This window comes from Pyxicephalus adspersus, chromosome 3 (assembly GCF_032062135.1).
Source record: "Pyxicephalus adspersus chromosome 3, UCB_Pads_2.0, whole genome shotgun sequence".
NCBI lineage: Eukaryota > Metazoa > Chordata > Amphibia > Anura > Pyxicephalidae > Pyxicephalus > Pyxicephalus adspersus.
The window spans coordinates 15,086,327-15,106,267 of record NC_092860.1 but is presented as its reverse complement, the minus strand read 5'-3'; the positions used below and the strand labels follow the sequence as shown (position 1 = coordinate 15,106,267).

The 19,941-nt window shown below is 40.3% G+C and overlaps 1 protein-coding gene across 1 annotated transcript; it reads left to right on the top strand.

Moving 5' to 3' along the window:
• Positions 1-2,848: 2,848 nt before the first annotated feature.
• AHCY (adenosylhomocysteinase) lies at positions 2,849-18,825 on the top strand. Its single transcript, XM_072403695.1, has 10 exons — positions 2,849-2,982; positions 6,773-6,963; positions 11,215-11,290; positions 11,493-11,645; positions 12,285-12,397; positions 12,504-12,711; positions 13,687-13,774; positions 14,166-14,283; positions 15,555-15,749; positions 18,380-18,825. The coding sequence occupies exons 1-10, from the start codon at positions 2,955-2,957 to the stop codon at positions 18,509-18,511; spliced, it is 1,302 nt and encodes a 433-aa protein (XP_072259796.1). The 5' UTR covers positions 2,849-2,954; the 3' UTR covers positions 18,512-18,825.
• The last annotated feature ends 1,116 nt before the right edge of the window (positions 18,826-19,941 follow it).

Sequence of the window (19,941 nt, the reverse complement as noted above, 5' to 3'; positions counted from 1 at the left end):
TATAAAGGTGGTAGCTGGGCCCACCGATCACCCACCAGGCCCTAGGCTTCTGCCTAGCTTGCCTTGTGAATGATTTGGCTCTGCAAAGGGTGTCTTCTATAATCAATCTACCTGTTCTCTCTTCTCCTGTTTATTATTTATATGTAGAAGCTGTATATTATGTGTCCCAGGGATAGATGACTTTGCTATAGGAATGAATATTATTTATCTGTATATATGCAAAAGTGTAAAATATCACAGAGAATATAGTGGTGTCTGTGTATTTACTGTGGACTAGTTAAAAAAAAATAAAGGGAAGGGGTTTCCCCTAAAATAAATACAAAAAGTATACTTATTATTTAAGAGGTCTACTTATAAATATTTCCTGCCAAGATTCATTCAGCTTTTACCCAAATTTTTCACATTGGCTGCATTTAAAAAAAATATTTGAATCATAAATAAAAGTGAAATCACACATTTTTAATTGAATCCAATGAGACAAATGTACAAATTTTGGGTAAAAGTTGGGTGAATCCTGGCAAAAACATAGATAAATAGACCCCTAAGTGTCTCAGACATCACACTAAAGAAATGTTTTAAGATGAAAATCTTTGCACAATGAAGGGAGTGAATATTCACTTCAATTATCCAATTTTGCGAAGAGCATCTTCCTGTTCACTTGAATATTCATGCTGATTTTGCATTTACACTTTTGGTGTTTTCACTGTAAATAGAATAAAATGCATCCTAATTCATAGGTTAGGTAGCATGTAAACGCATTATGACATGTCTCAACACACACAGATGTCTTTTGATTCAATAATTCAAAGTTCATTGCAATGCAAAACAACATGCATTTCCATTGATTTCAAAGAACTCCTGTGATAAAGAATTGCTTTTTACATGAATTGATGAATGAAGGTAATATTCTACACGTCCATCCTGTCTGATCCATTCTGATGTGTTTCAAGAAAATTAAAAATGACCTGCATGTTAACATGTGACATAGCATGCAAGAATGAGTATTTACCACTGGAACAGAGAAGTGTGAATGGGCCCTAAAAGGTACTATGAATGCGACCTAATAGATTTTGAACAGCCTCAAATAATGCAAGAAATAAGGAGCATGCACAATTTTTTATAAAACATGATCAGCCTCCATTACATTGTATTTATATAGCGCCGACATATTATGCAGCGCTGTACAAAGTCCATAGTCATGTAACTAGCTGTCCCTTTAAGGGACTCTAAATCTAATGTCCCCACCATAGTCATATGTCTTTATTACAGTCTAAGGTCAAGGTTGGGGGGAAGCCATTTAATCTGTTTTTGGGATGTGAGAAGAATGCAAACACAAGGACAATCTGCAACCTCCATGCAGATAGGGTCCGGGATGAGATTCAAACCTGGGGCCCAGTGCTGCAAAGGCCAGAGTCCTAACCACTAAGCCACCGTGCTGCCCAATCAGCCGCTATATCTCTCATAGCCTTTTAAAGCACTTTGATGCGCATGTTGCAACATTATTATTAATACCTAGTATCTATATAGCGCTGACATGACAATGTCAATGGGCCATCAAGGTTCATTCATTGGACTGATGTGGCCAATGCAAGATCAGCAGAGGTTTCCTTATGTGTCGCGAGATCAGTCCATGCATTGATGCATTGCCATGACAAAAAATAGCAGCACGCCAAAACACGGCGCAATGAATATATATAGAAAATATGTAAAACATTTTTACCACTCCAATCTATGTTACAGTTATTTTTATTATTACACAGTATTTATATAGAGCCAACATATTACAAAGCGATGTACAAAGTCCATAGTCATGACACTAGCTGTCCCACAAAGGGGCTCACCATCTAATGTCAATAACACAGTCTAAGGTAAATTTTGGGGGGAAGCCAATTAACCTAACTGCATGTTTTTGGAATGTGGGAGGAAACCACTGAAGCTGCATGCACATAAGAACAATCCTACGTCACATGTTGATAGAATACATCTAAAAACTCCAAATACTTTGTAAACCTCCTATTGTATACTTCCCCCACCTCCTAGATTGTAAGCTCTTTGGGGCAGGATCCTCTCCTCCTCCTGTGTTACTGTCTGTATCTGTCTGTCATCTGCAAACCTTATTTATTGTACAGCGCTGCTTAATATGTTGGTGCTATATAAATCCTATTTAATAATAATAAAAATGTGTTAAAAAATGCAGCTCAGCAAACGCATATGTTACGGTGTAAGCAAGCCTTGGATGCTGTGTGCACATAATAATATTCACATTACAAGTTCATAGAATATATGTAAAAAATCAAAACGCAATGCAACGTGTGGTAAAAAACGCATTATAGCGCAGTGAACACGTGCGTCTCCTTGATTGTAAGCTCTTCGGGGCAGGATCCTCTCCTTCTATGTCACTGTTTGTATCTGTCTGTCATTTGCAACCCCTATTTAATATACAGCGCTATGTAACATGTTGGCGCTTTATAACTCCTGTTTATTATTATTAATAATAATAATAATAATAATATTACTGTGTGAACAAGCGCTGGGATGGACATGGTAATATTCCCTATAAGTGTGGATTCAATGCTGCAGAAGCACCTTGCACTGTCACCCCCACCCATGGCTCAGACCATCCAGGAGATGAACAATCATTAATTTGCACATTATCATCCTCTGCACCTTTGCTCACTGATATGTGACGTCACCAGGCCTCAAGGTCCACAAGTTAGCCAATCAGATACCTCCGCCACGGAGGCGCGCCTGTCAATTCTAAGTTTTTGATTGGTTCTGCTTGCTGCCCATCAACGCACCGGGCTGCCCGGGCTCGTAGTCAGATGACACTGTCGCCGCCTCTTTTATGACCTTATATGGCATAGAGCGGGTTATTCTTAAAGGGAACACGGCAACACGCCTTCTTTTCGTGTGCTGGCTCAGCGGCTCGTGGTGTCATCTCTCTGCCGCTCACCATGTCTGACAAGCTGCCATACAAAGTTGGTAAGGACGGGGGCCTGCTTCGGATGTACATAGGGGGGCATTGTGCTCAGGGCACCCCAGGCTGGGCAGCACTCGTATTGGGAACAATAAGGGAAGCCATGCAGCTGTACTATGGGCAGGAACTACAAGAACCAGCATGCCTAATACTCAATAATATCACCAAAAGGGCAAAGATCAGCCAACTCAGATCGTTTGTTTTGCATTGGAAGTCAGCAGCAGCATCTGTCTGGGCTTACATAACCTGCAAGATGATGGGAATGTAGTAAAGAATTGGCCTGTAGTCTGTATGGGAGATCATGGGAATGTAGTGAGGAAGGGGCCTGTAGTCTGGGAAATGATTGGAATGTAGAAAATAAGTATTATTATTAAACAGTATTTGTATAGCACCAACATATTTTGCAGCGCAGTATGTTAAATAGAATGGGCCTGTAATCTATATGGAAGATGATGGGAATGTAGTGGGGAATGGGCCTGTAGTCAATATGGGAGCTGATGGGAATGTAGTGAGGAATGGGCCTGTAGTCTATGTTGGAAATGATGGGTAATGTAGTTGGGGTTTTGCATTGCATTGACATTTAACATTCAACTTCAGCTGTTGTTATTTTTGTAAAATACTTTTGAAATGGAGATTTCTCACCACTTCCTGTCCTGTAGGCTAAACAGGAAGTGAGAGGATACTTTACATTGTCAGGGAAATCCCCCATAGGTACAAGTCTCCCCATAGGAAGATTTCTTTTTTTCTTCCTTCTGGTAGATGTGAAATCTTTGAGTTTATTCTTCATACGAATAATTAGAGTAAATCTTACTGGGGACACATATCCCCGCCTTCCTAAGCTCCTTGGGGCAGGGTCCCCTCCTCCTGTGTCACTGTCTGTCATTTGCACCCCCTATGTACAGTGCTGCGTAATATGTTGGCGCTATATAAATCCAGTTTAATATTAGTGGTTCCTAGATATGAAGCATTTTATGAATTGGTGACATTTTTAGGTTACGAAACATACAAATTTGAAAAATGTTTTATAAGCCTTGCTGTAGTGCTGCATGCTCCTGATGTAATCATGGCTGTGTATCTCTTAGTGTGGTTTGCATGCCGCTTCAAACCCAGCTCTGTGCCTCAGGGGCTTCTGGGAATTGTAGTAACATGAACTGTCAGCTGCCTGCTGCTGTGTTGTCTGAAACTACATTTCCCAACATGCTTTGCTGCCGGCACTTTTCCATGACTTGGCACATGTTGTAACAGGATCTGATAGCGGCCTGGAGCAGAGCCTCTCTTAGTGCCCAACCTTTATTATACAAGAGAGGCGTCTGTGCCAGGTATTTGGCTTAATCGGTTTACAGTACAGAACACGCTCCAGATTGCATAAAGGAAGTTAAAAGCGAATGATCATTTAAAGTGGACTTACAAGATGTATGAGCCGCCATTGCTGACTGGGTCATTGATACCCATTCACAGGCCGGACGGTGAAGCTCAGGTGTTCAGTAAATATCTCAAGTTACTGCCATACCTGTCTCAGGTGTGTGACCTGGATTAAACATGGTTCGGTCTGTCCTTTCTGAATTCCTGCGGCAGAATGAGTGTGCAGCTCAGGTGTTGAGTAAATATTCGGGGCAGGGTCCTCTCCTCCTGTATCACTGTCTGTATTAGTCTGTCATTTGCAATCCCTATTTAATGTACAGCGCTGCGTAATATGTTGGCGCTATATAAATCCTGTTTAATAATAATAATAATATCACACAGCTTGCCTCCATATTAGTCTCCGGTATGTGACTGAAACTTTGGACACCAAAAAAAATCAGCTTTACTTCCGATTGTCACTCTTTAGAATGACCCCAGCATTGTTTCCTAGCACAGGCTCTCTTTAAGTGGGTATACAGCCATCTTTTTTTGTAGCAGGCCAAAAACTTTAAAGTGAACCTGTTGATGTATGGAGGGACCTATAGGTCCATATCTGATCTAAGATTGTAAATGTTGGGGGGGGATCAAATGTCACCATGATAGCCAGGCAGCTGGTATTTCTATTTCCCTATAGGGAGATTCACTATTACCGGTGTTGTCAGAAATAAGTGACCATTAATTCATATTAGTGCCTTCTAGAACAGGAGTTTCTCATATTTCATTGTTCTTTTCGGTCCCTTTTAGCTGGGTGCTCTACCCAGCATTTTTTAGTAACCACCCGGCTGTTTTTAGGTAGTTGCTGAAGTTGGGTTATAATACAGAGGCTGCCACCCACCTACAAGCTTCTTCCCACCCAGCTTATAAGAAAAAAAAAAAAAGTCCATAGTCATTTCACTAGCTGTTCCTCAAATGTCCCTACCATAGTCATATATCATTATTACAGTCTAAGGCCAATTTTTGAGAAGAACCAATTAACCTAACTGCCTGCTTTTGGAATGTGGGAGGAACCTGTAGTGCCTGGAGGAAACCTGCACAAACATAGGGAGAACATACAAACTCCATGCAGATAATGTCTTGGCTGAGAATCAAACCTGCAAACATTAGAGAGCCAACTATAGGGAAGGAATCTTCAAATGGGCATTTGTCTATGTGGGGGGTTTCCTTGACATTGGAATTTATATTTCAATCGCCTAAAGCATGGGTCTGCAATCTGCAGCTCCGGAGCCGCATGCGGCTCTTCAGCCTCCTTGTTGTGGCTCCCTTCGGCTGCCGCGGGGAGATCTGATGGGGGATCCCCTTCCTCCCAAGACACTGGAGGAGGGGGATTCCCTATCTGGTGTTCTAATGAAAAGAAGCTCCAGACTATTTTTCTTTAGTGGAAGAGGAGGCAAAATGGCTCTTTTGATAGTAAAGGTTGCTGACCCCTGGCCTAAAGTGATAAAGAAGAACTAATCCTTTACCCTTACAAACTTGCAGTCAGGTTGTTGATTGCACATTGGCCCTGCAGGGTCCTTTCTGCAATAAAATACAAATTTGCAATCAAGCAACTACGGTTAAAGTACTCCTCTTTCCTGCCATCTTTTTCTTCTCTTTGGGTTTGGATCTTTGGTCCTCTAGATTAGCCAGGATGAGATGTTGTAACTCCTGTGCACGGGTTCATTAAGGAAAGTGAAATTTATTCCTTTGTTCTGTAGTCCCGGGGGATGCCAGGATTCCTGGAATTCTATGCTGAACTGTGCATGTGCAGCTTAGCGCCTTGACTGTCGCTTCTTCAATAGTAAACCTGCCTAATCACAAATATTTTGTGCAGAATTATGCTTCTGTTTTAAATAATTCCATCTAGGAGAAGCACTTTTCCCTTGCCACATGTCTCTTTTCTCTTCATTAGATGGGGCCCCCAGAATACTTGCTTGCAATGCAGGGCCTCTGCTTGTCCCCCCGCACTCCCCTCCTTCCCCTATAGATTCCTAGGGCGTCTGTAGTGAATAAACTCCGCTTTTTCCTCTGCAAAGGGTACATACAGCATGGTGATGTCACTACTTCACATGCTAGTATTCTGCTAACAAATTGGGTTTATATCTCTTTCTGGCATTCAGCTTTAACACTTGCAAACAGCAGGGGCATCCTAGGCATTACCTAAATCATTGGCGGCACGTTGTCTCCTTCAAGCAAGATGTTAATGAGCAAAAAAATCCCCCCCCCCAAAAAAAAAAAAAAAAAAATGTACAAGTATGTTGAAACCATTGAATCAGTTCTATTTATAAAAAGAATGAATTCAATGCCTTGGCATTAAAGTGGTGAAAGATCAGGTAAAAGAACATGTGTGCAGTAATTGATGTTGCTTTAAGAGCACCTGTCAAGTGTCATACAGTAACATCTTTGTCTCTCTTCTAGCCGACATCACCCTGGCAGAATGGGGCAGGAAGGCTATCGATATTGCAGAAAATGAAATGCCCGGCTTGATGAAGATGAGGGAAATGTACTCTGAGAGCAAACCTCTCAAGGGAGCCAGGATCGCTGGGTGTCTGCATATGACTCTTCAGACGGCTGTGCTTATTGAGACCCTGACAGCCCTGGGAGCTCAGGTAATGGACTGAAAGGATCACTTGTAGGCCAAATACCCTTTTCTGTTCCCATAAGACAAAAATTTGCATTAAATGCTAGCAGCAGGAGTACTTTTTCTTTGCCTCATTTGTCAACTTACAGACTAAAAAGGGTTAAACCAAAGCTAATTATTGATCGCATTAGTTCCTAAAATTTATAAAACCTAAAAGAAATTTAAAAGGATGTTACATTGCAACTGTATGACCAGGGGTATAACCAGTACTCAACCCAGAAATTTTATTAGGCTGGGTGGGAAGAAATTTCAGGTGGGTGGCAGTCCCAGTATTGTGACCCAACTCTTCAGTAGCCACCCAAAAACAGCCCGGTGGTTACTGAAAAGTGCTGGGTAGTGCACCTGGCTAAAGGGGGCTGGGGGGAACACTGGGTATAACAATTGCATCCCCTAGACTTGGCATTTACAGACTATTGGAAGCCACCCCATACAGCCTTTAAGTGGGTCATGGTGTATTTTATGGGGCAGATTTATGTGTATGGGGCAATGCTTGTATTTCTGAAATGTACATAACACACAGATTAGTGCATTGTAGTACCATTTGTGTTTTAATGGCAACCCCTGATGCTAGGAAAACTCCGGCCTTTAGGCCCGATACGGCCTAGCCAGTATTCTAGTCCAGCCTAACGCCCCCCTAGTTATTTATTGTTGGATCTGGTCTCTGGAAGGTCGACCTTGAACGTCGTGTCTTCAACCCCGAATGTACAGACAAATTATTCGGCCATCGCAGCAGCAAAGCCCTGTGATTAGTGTGCAACGACGCCAACAGCACTTTCAAGCGGTCGAATCTCAAGGGGCATTTCAATGCCAAGCACACGTGCAGAGACTACATCACGGATGAGCGGAAGACTGAGGCTGCTTACTTGCAGTCACGGTTTGAAAAAACCTTTCCTTGGACACCTTGATTCTTCTGGCCTAGTGTGCCTTCTTGACCTCCTGAAATGGCCCAGTAATCCAAAAAGTTTGCTGACCCCTGGTCTAAGGGAATTAATCTACATTCAGTGCATGGAAATGCATTACTATGTGTTGCAGTCTGCTGTTGCAGAAAAATTTGTGCATGTTTGACTTGCATTAAGAGCCTATTCAAGTAGGCTTCATAATAACATAATTATTATAGTGCAGCACTGTACATTAAATAGGGGTTGCAAATGACAGTCAGATACAGACAGTGACAGTTTATTAAGAATATTCTCTCCTCCTCCTAACGGAGCTGCAGCAATTTTCTGTGAATGGGGCCCTAAACCAGGGCTGCTTAAATACCGTTTCTTATGCCCAAGTAGATAAAAATCAGTCTGACACATTGCTATAACATTGATTATAGCTTTCGATTCAGAGAGAAGGGGAACCTGGGTTCTGCATCTTTGTGGCACTCAGAACAGCAGGTCCTCTGTCTGAATTGCTCTACCTGCTGTGATATTGATTGGTAATAGGTAAATTGCTACTCAAGAGATTACTTAAGGTGTGTGGGGAATCATGGCTTTAAAGAGCTGTATATAGTTTATTCCGGGGTTGTAAAGTTTGTCAGTTTCACAGTGTAGCGATATTGCCTTGTTCAAACACGTGCTCCGTTGTGGCATCTGCTCTGGGAAAGTTACCTGGGGATTTTGACTTCCCACATCTGCCATCTCTGGATTTTTCAGTTCACCTGTGTCCCATATACCTTGAAATATTGCAGACTCGCATATGGCCTAGGTTAAGGTAATCATTCTGTCCATGTTTGTTCAGTAAATGTCAATTTTATGGCATGAGTCACCCCAAATCAAGCGTTCTCCTAAATAGCATTTCGCAAGCAGCCATTTGTCTACACTGGCTATCAACCTTTCAAAATGTCAGACAAACAAGTTCACTTACACTTGCCAAGTGAGTATTTGAAACCTCTGTACAATGGCTTATTCATGTAATTATCTAATCATCCAATTGTGTGGCATCAGAGCAGATACAGGTGCTTCAGGTAACATTCCCATCAAACACCAGAATGGGAAAACTCAACTTTTTACTGTGATATGACTTTGCACTGTTAAGCGAGGGCAGGGGGGCCGTCTTCTGATCTCCAGAGATTTTCATGTGTCTCAAACTTTATTTAGAATGTTGTGAAGCAAACATTTAATGAGTGGCAGTAGTGGGGATCACCTCATTGATGAGAAGTCAGGGAAGAATGGCCAGACTAGTGTACAAGCTGCAGTTTTCTTTTACAGAAATTTTTTTAAGCTGGATGGGAAGAAGCTGTAGGCGGATGGCAGTCCCTGTATTGTGACCCAATTTCTCCCTAACCACCCAAAAACAGCCGGTTGGTCACTAAAAACAGGCGGTGCACCCAGCTAAAAGGGGCTGGGGAGAACACTGGTCCACTGTAACTCCTATAACCTCTCTTGGCATCTCTAGTAAACATTTTGGGATGCACAGTGTACCTCTGCAAGTAAGGCAGGGTTTCTTGAAAATCAGAATACCATGTGTGAAAAGCTGAGGATGCCATGGATACAAGATCATTGAAACCTGGGAAAAAGTGCCTGGTCTGCTCGTCATTTCTAATAAGGCACACAGATGGTAAACCACTCACTAGACCTGAATCCAGTTGTACACATAAGGAGGTTTCCAACATTCAGATTTGCAGGAACTGGGGAATATAATTATATCAACATCGAGACTTAGGGAATTTTTGTGGACTCCATGCCTCAAGGAACTGGTAATGTTTTGAGAGCAAAGGAAGGCCCTTTAAGGTATTGCTTGGTGAGTTCTATATAATAATGGGTGCCTAGCTGGCATATTTTTCCCTCTAGTGCTGGCTGTAGTTGCAATTTGCTGGATTTGCATGCATCCATGTGACAATTGGACCGGTCAGTAGTTCCCTTTGACCTTGCTGGTTCTATTGTGTAATAGAGAAAGGGGAGGGCGGGGGTCACAATCCTCACTGCAAAGAAGTAAAGGGCCGTTTGCTAGTTTTGGTGCTTTCTGCGACAACCCAGAACACAAATGCAATAAGAATATGTTCCTTTACTTTGCAAACTTTCCTGGGCTGTTTGTTTTGTGTCATTGACCCAGAAAGTCCTAAAGCCGTCGATATGGTGTAATAGCCCAGCATCTGCAGTGGGTCCCATGGTTTTCTTGCCAGGTTCATTTTAGGAAAACTACAAGGATTGCTCACACACTGACTGTTGGGTGGTAAATGAAGTTTGACATTTGCCAGTTGTTATGTAATTACAATGTAAGCTTTTGGTCATATTCAAAGTAAGTGATCCCATCTCTAGCAATAATCATTTGGATTCTTTTTGGGAACGTGTATCTAACCTCTGCTTCTTATTGTAGTTTGTACTTTGTACAGTGTCACACTTTCTATTGTGCAACAACAAAACCGAGCATGCAGGGGAAAATATATCTAGGTGCAGACACAAATGAAGGCGCCAGTGCACAAACATTATATTTGTATATAAATGAAATCTGGTGGACTGCGCCAGCCCCGGGCTTCCTAGTGTTGCATTCTTTTTACAGAAACCCCTCCTGTAATAACGTCCAAAAGTTCCAAACCAACCTGGGTGCTTTGTGTTCCATTTTGTCATAGCTATAAAACAAAAAAGTCAAGGAGAGGGTAACTTGGGGTTTTATGGTGTTGTCTCAACCTGTTTACTTATCTTGTTGCTTAGTTATTGACAAACAATTAAGTGTTTTATTGTGCTTCATCACAAAGTATAGACAAATGGATATTTGCTGCTTTTCTGATATCATGCATGAGTTGTTCTGACTTTTGTCTCTGGGTCATTTTGGTGTACTTTTGTCACGGTCATCATATTGTGATGTGCTTGTAATGTACTTCCTTCAATAAATGTGGATAAGCTTCTACTGTAAATGGCCTTTTCTTTTTATAGAAGCCTAGAATTTCTTAATACTATACCAAACTAATAGCACAAGGTTACTTATGCAGCACTTTACACTGCACAAGGTTACCCATGCGTTTTTGCTTCTGTGCCACTAGGGGTCGCCTTCTTATTACTCTAACTGTAAGTTTCAGAATTCTTTCCAATACACTTGTACTTTTTTCTTTTTTTTTTTTTTTTTTCCTGCATCACAGAAAGCTTGACATTTTGGGTCTGCTGAGTTGCAGTACTGCCACTGTAAAGTCCACTGGTTTAAAATTATCACATATATCGCAGACAAATGGTAATATTTTTCCTTATACTCCTTGATGGACTTTTCCATTTAATGTGGTGTTTGATTCTTCTTCTAGGTCCAGTGGTCAAGCTGCAATATCTTCTCTACTCAGGATCATGCTGCTGCAGCCATTGCCAAGACTGGAGTCCCAGGTGAGGGAGAGAAGTTATTTCAATTCGGGGAAATCTAGTTGTTGCAAAGCATACATATTTATTTAATTGTGCCTCCCACTACTACAAAGGGGAGGCAAATTTTTCGAAAAATATTCAAATTAATTAAAAACTGCAATTGCAGTGAATTTAATTCTCTGCATAGGAAATGGGCTTTGTTTTAAAACAATCTGTTTTTATCCAGTTTATGCCTGGAAGGGGGAGACTGATGAAGAGTACATCTGGTGCATTGAGCAGACTCTGTACTTCCCTGATGGAAAACCACTCAACATGATTCTTGATGATGGAGGCGATCTCACCAACCTTGTTCACACCAAACACCCAGAATTGCTGAAAGGTGAGTCTGGAGAAGGACTGAGAATCAAATTTTTATTGCACAGTTTGTAAAGTTACCACTAGGTGGCATCGTTGCACAGAAAATGATTTTCTCTGGTCTACAGAAGAGGTAAAAACTGAATTTGCAGTATGATGGATATAGTTATCTCCAAGTGTATTTTCTGCTTCCATTATCAATCACTGATGTGGATTGTTGGGTGCAATATTGCAGTGCTGTAAAGTTGTTTCTGATTTTCTAATCAGAAAAAAGACTTTCTGAGAAAAAAAGTAATTCCAGACTAAACCTGGCTATATTTAAAACTGGGATACAAACTAACAAAAGGAAAAAACTCTTGTCAAGGACATTAATATAGCAGTGTTACTAGTAAGTTTACTATTCCTATAATGCTAAATGCCCGACTAAGACTACCCTGTCCACAGGATGACAACTCTACAGTACAAACCATGCTGTCACTCCTAGAAGTAGGGGTAAAAGAATGGTTCTACTAGTAGGATGAATGGGTAATAATTATGTGATGGGGGGACTTTTAAAAAGTTTTAAAAGCAAATGGCTATAATAATGCAAGAAAGGGGTCCTCTGTCCTCTGACCATGGGCTAATTTTTCTGATCAGGATTTAATTTTTTTTTCCCCTCCTTCAGGAATTAAGGGAATCTCTGAAGAAACAACCACTGGAGTGCACAACCTGTACAAAATGAAGGCTGATGGGTCTCTAAAAGTACCCGCCATCAATGTCAATGACTCTGTGACAAAGGTAACCCCACCCTTGTCTTTCTGACATTATTAAAGGATAGATTGGTATTTTGTAGGTATGTAGTAAGATTTTGTTTAACAATAAATATGTTTTTTTCCCTCCCCAGAGCAAGTTTGATAACCTGTATGGTTGCAGAGAGTCTCTGATTGACGGTATTAAGAGAGCCACTGATGTGATGATTGCCGGAAAGGTCGCAGTAGTTGCTGGTTATGGAGATGTTGGAAAGGGTTGTGCTCAGGCTCTAAGAGCTTTTGGTGCACGTGTCATCATCACAGAAATAGACCCCATTAATGCCCTGCAGGCTGCCATGGAAGGTAAGGATAATGGAACATGCCAACATTGTTTTAAAATGCATATCTAAATTCTTATGTATGATCTCGGACTTGTCTATATGTTAAATGTTGCTGAACGTGGATATAAAAGTACTAGTTAATGGCCCTACACCACATAATATCACTTAGCGGTTGCAAAAGCAAACCACATTTAGGCTTGGTTTGATTGAAAACATGTTTATGGTATAGGATTACCTCTTATGTAAAAGTTGTGGCATTCTGCTTCAAGCATCACATTGGGAAAAGAGAATAGATTTTTGGAGAGGGTTCCAAGGTCTGTAATGTCATAACATCATAAAACTGCAAAATGTTATCATAAAAACCTCAGCTGTTGTACTTCACTCAAGAGCCCTTGGCACCAATGCAAGCAATAGGCTGGCATTTTGGTGATATTTTTTTTTTTTTTCTCTCATCCTCCATTATTGGAGGAACCAAAATCTGATAAATGAAATGGGTGAACCAGTGACGGTAAGGCCAGGAAGAAAAGAAAGGACAAGATGATGCTGGGTATATTTTAGCCAGGAAATTGAATGGGCTCTATTTTGACTTGCTGCAGGCGCTTATGTGTGAACCAGACCCTCTGCAGTAATAGGTTTGGAAGAATAAGTGAGGAAGGCGGGGGGTTTTGGCAAAATAGTTATTATTGGTATATTAAGTGAATTATATTGTTGGCATATAACACACAATTCATAAAATAATATATATACCATGAGGTTAGGTGGTTCGTCCCCTTATTCCTATATTGGGAAGGGGGCTTCCCTTTTTGAACCAAAATGAACTAGACAAATCACAATGCTCTCAGAGAATGTAAGTGTAAGGGAGTAAGGATAAACAATGTAGTAACAACGGAGTAAGGATAAACAAAATCATTCACCTTGAATCTTTCAATGGTGTTTAAAATGACATGCCAGTATAGACAATTACTACGTTATACGCCAATGACTGTTTCTTTGTCAGGTTATGAAGTGACAACAATGGATGACGCTTCCAAAGAAGGGAATATTTTTGTCACCACAACAGGATGCACAGATATTGTAGATGGCAGGTAAGAAATGGTCAAAACTTTATCACATTCCTTAACATGGCCTGTAAAATAAAGGGCTCTAAAAATTGTCTGTAAAGGTCAGGAATACCTATCTGTTCCCCATATGTTTTCTGATCACCTGACTGCTAATTTACTGATCGTGTGATTGCTAAACAAGTTTAGCACTTCAACAGGTTTTGTCACAGAAGATTTTTTAGTATGCACATGCCATAAGATTACCTGCCTTTTTTTTTTTTTTTCACATATTGAGAAGACGTAGCTAATTTGTTTTATGGTCAAAAGTGACCTTCATATTTTTGCTGCTTGTAATATGTTTTTTATTGTAAGCTTCCTGTTGCAGTCTTTTGCCCCATCATGCCTGCAAGAGCTAATCTGTTATTTCATCCAACAGTCACTTTGAACAGATGAAAGATGATTCCATTGTCTGCAACATTGGCCACTTTGATTGTGAACTCGACGTGAAATGGTTAAATGACAATGCCGTTAAGAAAGTGAACATCAAGCCACAGGTAGACCTTGGCTAAGTTTATGCTATAAAGATCAATCTATAGTATAGGTGCATAAATGTCTCAATTGTAATAGTGTCCCATGGTTATATTACTACTTGTGCTCTGTAAAGGGCTCTGTTAAAGATAGTCAGGTATTGAATCTGTCAGTGCAAATATTCCTGATGCCAGTTTAAAGCTTTGCTCTGAAAATTTGCTTTACCTGGCTGTCCTGCTCCGACTCTGATACTGGTGGGGAATATGCTTGCAGATTAGGAAAGTCTGTGTAGGGTCAAACATACTTGGATACATTTTCACATAAAGTAACATGTTGAAGATGCCAACATTTGCTGCTAGGCATCTAGCATGTTCAGACTGGGCAGCACAGTGGCTCAGAGGTTGGCACAACTTTGCAGCGCTGGGTGCCAGGTTCAAATCTCGACCAGGACACTATCTGTGGGGAGTTTGCAGGTACTCCCTTTGTTTGCATGGGTTTCCCCAGGTACACTGGTTTCCTCCCACATTCTAAAAACATGGATAGGTTATTTGGCTTCCCCCACAAATTACCCTTTAGACTGATAATGACATATCCTTATGGTAGGGACGTTAGATTGTTAATCCCTTCGAGGGACAGCTAGTGACATGACCATGGACGTTGTAAAATGTTGTGTAATGGTGCTATATAAATATCAAATAAGGCAGCAGTTAAAAAATTTGGTTTTTAATTTCCTTTTACATTCAAACTGGTGTGCACTTCATAGTATAACTGTCTTACCACTAGGAAAGGGGAGGTAGATGCACAAAAGACTTCAGATTACTATTAAATGAAAAATCTGTTATCAGAAGAATAAAGAGACTGCTATTTCCTACTGATTATTTCGAAGCTCTATGCAAAATCCCATTTACATTTGGGTAGCACATAAAGGTTTTGAAACCATGCTGTACCTGTGTAAAAGATGCTGTGTTATCAATGAAAACCATGATTAGGCTTTAATGATGCACATCTAAAATGGTCATGTTCCACTTACCAAACGCAAAATAGGTGGCACGGCATCACACTTGTTTTATGCAATCATTGTGTTGTGGAAAAAACTTCTTGTGTTATTGCATGTTTCCACAGCGCACTAATACAAGTTCTCCCAAAGTCTTTGTTCTATGCCAATCATTGGCAGATAAGGGTTTTCTATTATTACTGTTATGCAAATATCTGACAGATCTATATTTTAGATGCTTTGGGTGTCTTTATCCACTTTGATCTGTAGTGGTCCAAATTACATTTTTTTACTTTTCTACAGGTGGACCGCTACCTCCTGAAAAATGGACGTCACATCATACTACTTGCTGAAGGCCGTCTGGTAAACTTGGGATGTGCGATGGGTCATCCCAGCTTTGTCATGAGCAATTCTTTCACTAACCAGGTCATGGCGCAGATTGAGTTGTGGACCAACACTGAAAAATACCCTGTAGGAGTGTACTTCCTGCCCAAGAAGGTATGCGCCCTAGGATTTTGACATTCATGAAAGTAATTTAGAAATTGGCACAACCATCAGTTATGTTTCTATAGTGTGTAATGAGATTTATATTTTTTTATCTCTATATTTTGCGATAATAGTGTGTTGCCAATCAGTAAGGCTCCATGCCAAGCTGTCTGTGTTTGGGTTAGCAATACAATATAGTGGGTTCCAATTATGCCCTGCACACAAGCTGAAACTACTTGGGGTGAAGTCCACCTGAACAGTTGGGTATTTCTATTCGGGTACATTTTGGCCCTGGATATCAGGCATTATTGGTCTAGCATTGGCCAGAAACATTACAATAGAATCAGGTTGTGAGTCAAATGCTATGCAATGTGAGGCTCTCCTTTTGAGCTTTCATTAAATGGACTATGGAGCTATTAGGAGCTATTACCTAGTATGTTACATTTAATAAATGTAAAAGAAATTGTACAGTTCTAGCTTAACAATACACACTAAATGTCTGTTTATGCCTTTGGTCATAGGCTACTAGCAGATGCCTCATTAGCAGTACAAAAGTATGTGTTTGGGTTGTGATAATGGTAGTAAAGCCTACGAGGTGATGCACCATGGTGCTTTCAATTATTTTTAAATTACCCAACAGATGGTACAATGGATCATGTGGTGCTGTTCCCTTTGGGATGTGTAGAAGAACCTTGCAGGACTTTCTAATGGTGTATTTCTTGGCAATTATTAGCTGGCTTGTATTTCCTCAAGCAACTTTTTAAAACCAAGGCAGTGGCGCTCGTTTGGCATTTATGCTGGCTTTCATTGTTAGCTGGCATCTTGCTTTAGTATTTGTCATGTCTGATGGGAGCTTTTAATAACTTAACCTCTAGCCGTTTAAGGACTCCACACCAGCTTTGTGTTTAGCCTCTTTGTGCTTCTGCCAAAAGAAGTCAAAGCAGCCTAAAAAGCTTAAGGCGGCCTTGCACAACAGCAGCTGGATCTGGCAGTGCAAAAGAAAAATAGGAAATTGCCCGAATCATTGCTTGGGAAATGTTATACAACTTTAATAGGCTAACCGAGAGCACATAAAAAAAGTACATAAAGATCTTGTTTTGTATAAATGATAAGAGGAAATAAGCCAGAGTAGTTATGAAGTAAAGATCCATTCACTTAATGAGTGCTTTAATGCAACACATGGTTCATTTTATTGACATGCCATTGGAAAACACTGCTGCCCACCACTAGAGAATGCATTGCTGTGTTGTTGGATAATGGTTTGTAATTGGCATCTCATTCAAATGAATATTCTGTTGTCCGCGGCATATTGGCAATGCATTACTCTAATGAGAATAAGTTGTAACTGTTAGGACATTTAGCAGCATATGTGCTAAATATTGCCTTAATGCATTAAAAGTCAACACTGTACTCCATACATTGTACAAGGTTTAGGTTCTAATAAACAATACAGAGACTTTAAAGTTGGCTATAACAAATATCAAAATGAAATGATATTCTTTAAATTATCCATTAGGGTGCTAAATAGTGATAAAGCTTGGATAACATCAAACTCAATCTGCTTAGCCAAGTTTTTGATGAGAAAAAAAAAATCCATTTCAAAAGTCTTTACACTCCTTTTTCTTCTCATGCACCAGAAATATATTTAGCCGACTTAATCTGAAAGTTCATCTGAGTTTAAAGACCCCGATCATAAGGAAATACTGGGAGCTCAAGTGCAAAGATCTTGCTACCACAAACACTTTAAAATGAAATCTAAAACAGGTGCAGAGCTGAAGCCCAGGAATGTTAATTCTGAACCTCATGGAGGGGATGAATTAGACAGTTTGAGGAATTCTTGAAGAGCGTACTTCTAAGTGAATCAATACTGAGAGATCCAAGCTGCAATGGTTGACCTGGTTCTTAAATATACCGTAGTGGTTTGATGGCCTCTTAATACTTCCTAAAATACTGGCTAAGCATTCATCTCTAGTGTTTAGCTTGTTGTATCACAGCTCGTGCTGCATGCTTGTTTTAGTGGTCTGGAATTAGTTCAGCAATGGCAGCAAATACAATCTGTCAATGTAGATAGGAGTAATGACCCCCACCTTAATTTACAGGTCTTAATACAAATGTGCATGTGTCAAACTCTGGCATTACTTGGAGGTTATACAGTGGTGACTCCTGTCCCTTCCCAATTGCAAAGCAAAAGTGTTTTCACTGTAAGCTGCTAATTACAAGTCAGTGGTTTAGCATGGTCAGCCTGAAACCAAAGTGCTTTTACAGGCTCAAAAGTAGCTTTAGTCCACCAAGCTGTGTACAGTGAAAAAAAAAAAGATTGTGGTAAATGTATTCAAAACATTACTTTATCCAGTTTCCTTCAATAATGCAGGGTTTTCCCCAGCCCATTTTAGCCGGGTGCACCACCCGGCACTTTTCAGTAACCACCTGGCTGTTTTTTGGGTGCATACTAAAGAGTTGGGTCACAATACAGGGCTGCCACCCACCTACAATTTCTTACCATCTGGCTTAAAAAAATTCTGGGTTGAACGTGTGTGTGATTTCTTGACTGTTTAACAATAGTCATCTCAGTTGGTATATCTTCTGCCTAGTACAAAAATTCCTATTTATCATTGCTTATTAATTCTTTGTTACTTCCGCAGCTTGATGAAGCCGTGGCAGCCGCCCATCTCGATAAGCTTGGAGTGAAACTGACGAAGCTTACAGACAAGCAAGCCAAGTACCTTGGCCTAGACAAGGAAGGACCCTTCAAGCCTGATCACTACAGATATTGAGAACCGACTGCAAAGAACCAAAGACGACCTTTCGGAGTGATCCCACCTTCACCATCCACGTGCTTTTTATCCCAAACGGTTGAAACGCTGGTCCAAAACCTCTATAGTTCCAGTCTCCTTTCTAGCAAATACACCCTGTGGTGTGTGTTAAGACCTTACCTCAAAATGTTTTGCACCTGGATGTGTGAAAATTGGTTACGCGTTTTGTTTTCTTGTATCTCAAGAAAACTGTTCATTTTACTTTCCCGATGCCCGTCTGGGCTTTGTGGTTTTTCATGGAAGCACTTAAGTTGTATAAAACTCCTTTTGTTCTAGTTCCTTGTGTGTTGTGGTTTTATTGTTTTCTGGTTAATGGTCCAACTATGCTGAGTAAAACAATTTTCCTATGCAAACAATTCCCTTATCGTTCATGATGGCTCTCCTAGATAAGGATTTGACACCATGGGACTGCACAGATTTGCTTTTTACATGTGTTACCATTAAACTCTAATGTAACGCCTGTTTTGATAAAAAGCACATCAGTTTTTTGTTTTTTCTCTTGGTCACACATTTATTCTTTGGATGTAACTAGGTGCAAATTGATCCATAGCGGGCAGACATACAATATAGATTGTGGTAAGCAAATTGCTGATTTTAGTTTTTTGAAAGTTTCACAGCAAAGCCCCTGAGAAATACAACTGAATTAATACCGTGTTCTTGCCAACACTAAAACAAATTTTCTTGAGAATGTAATCGCCTTGATTCCCTCACAAGATTATGCTAGGAATAGAGATTTTTGTTTTTTCATTAGGTTTGATGACCGCAATACTTAAGACGGCTACTGATTAAATGCCTTGTCCTTGCCTACACACATTCCATTTGAGAAAATGCCTTTGACTCATAACGTTGGTATACAAAAGCAATTAAAGACTAATTACTTGTGCATCACTATTTTTTAATTTTTCTAAGACCGTTTGTCTAATCCCTGGAAGATGTGAGCACAAAAACATTCTACTTTTAGTTTAGGAAAATGTCCTAAAAAGCTCTGTTAAAGCCTAAAATCCAGATTAAAGCCATCGTCTGCAGGCAGACTGTATTGATTGAACTTGCTCTTTTATGGCCACGGTTTTGTTGTCCGCAGAGTGGCACACTTAGGACATTTGTGGTATTCAAAAGGGGAATAACATCAATGTTGGGGTATGGGTATATGCACACAATCCTACTAGCTAAATGTGAAATTACATCCCTGCCATGCTTCATGAAAGAGCTGGGTTGTACATGGTCCAGACTGGCCAGTGCAATACACTCACATTGACTGTCAGAAGTTTGAATGTCCCATATTTTGTGGTCAGTGGTAAAAAAATGCCCCTTATTTTAGAGCAGGGGTTTCAAAATCTGGCTCCCAATGTCCTTTTTTTGGCCCCCAAAGGAATCCTAAATATGAACTGCAG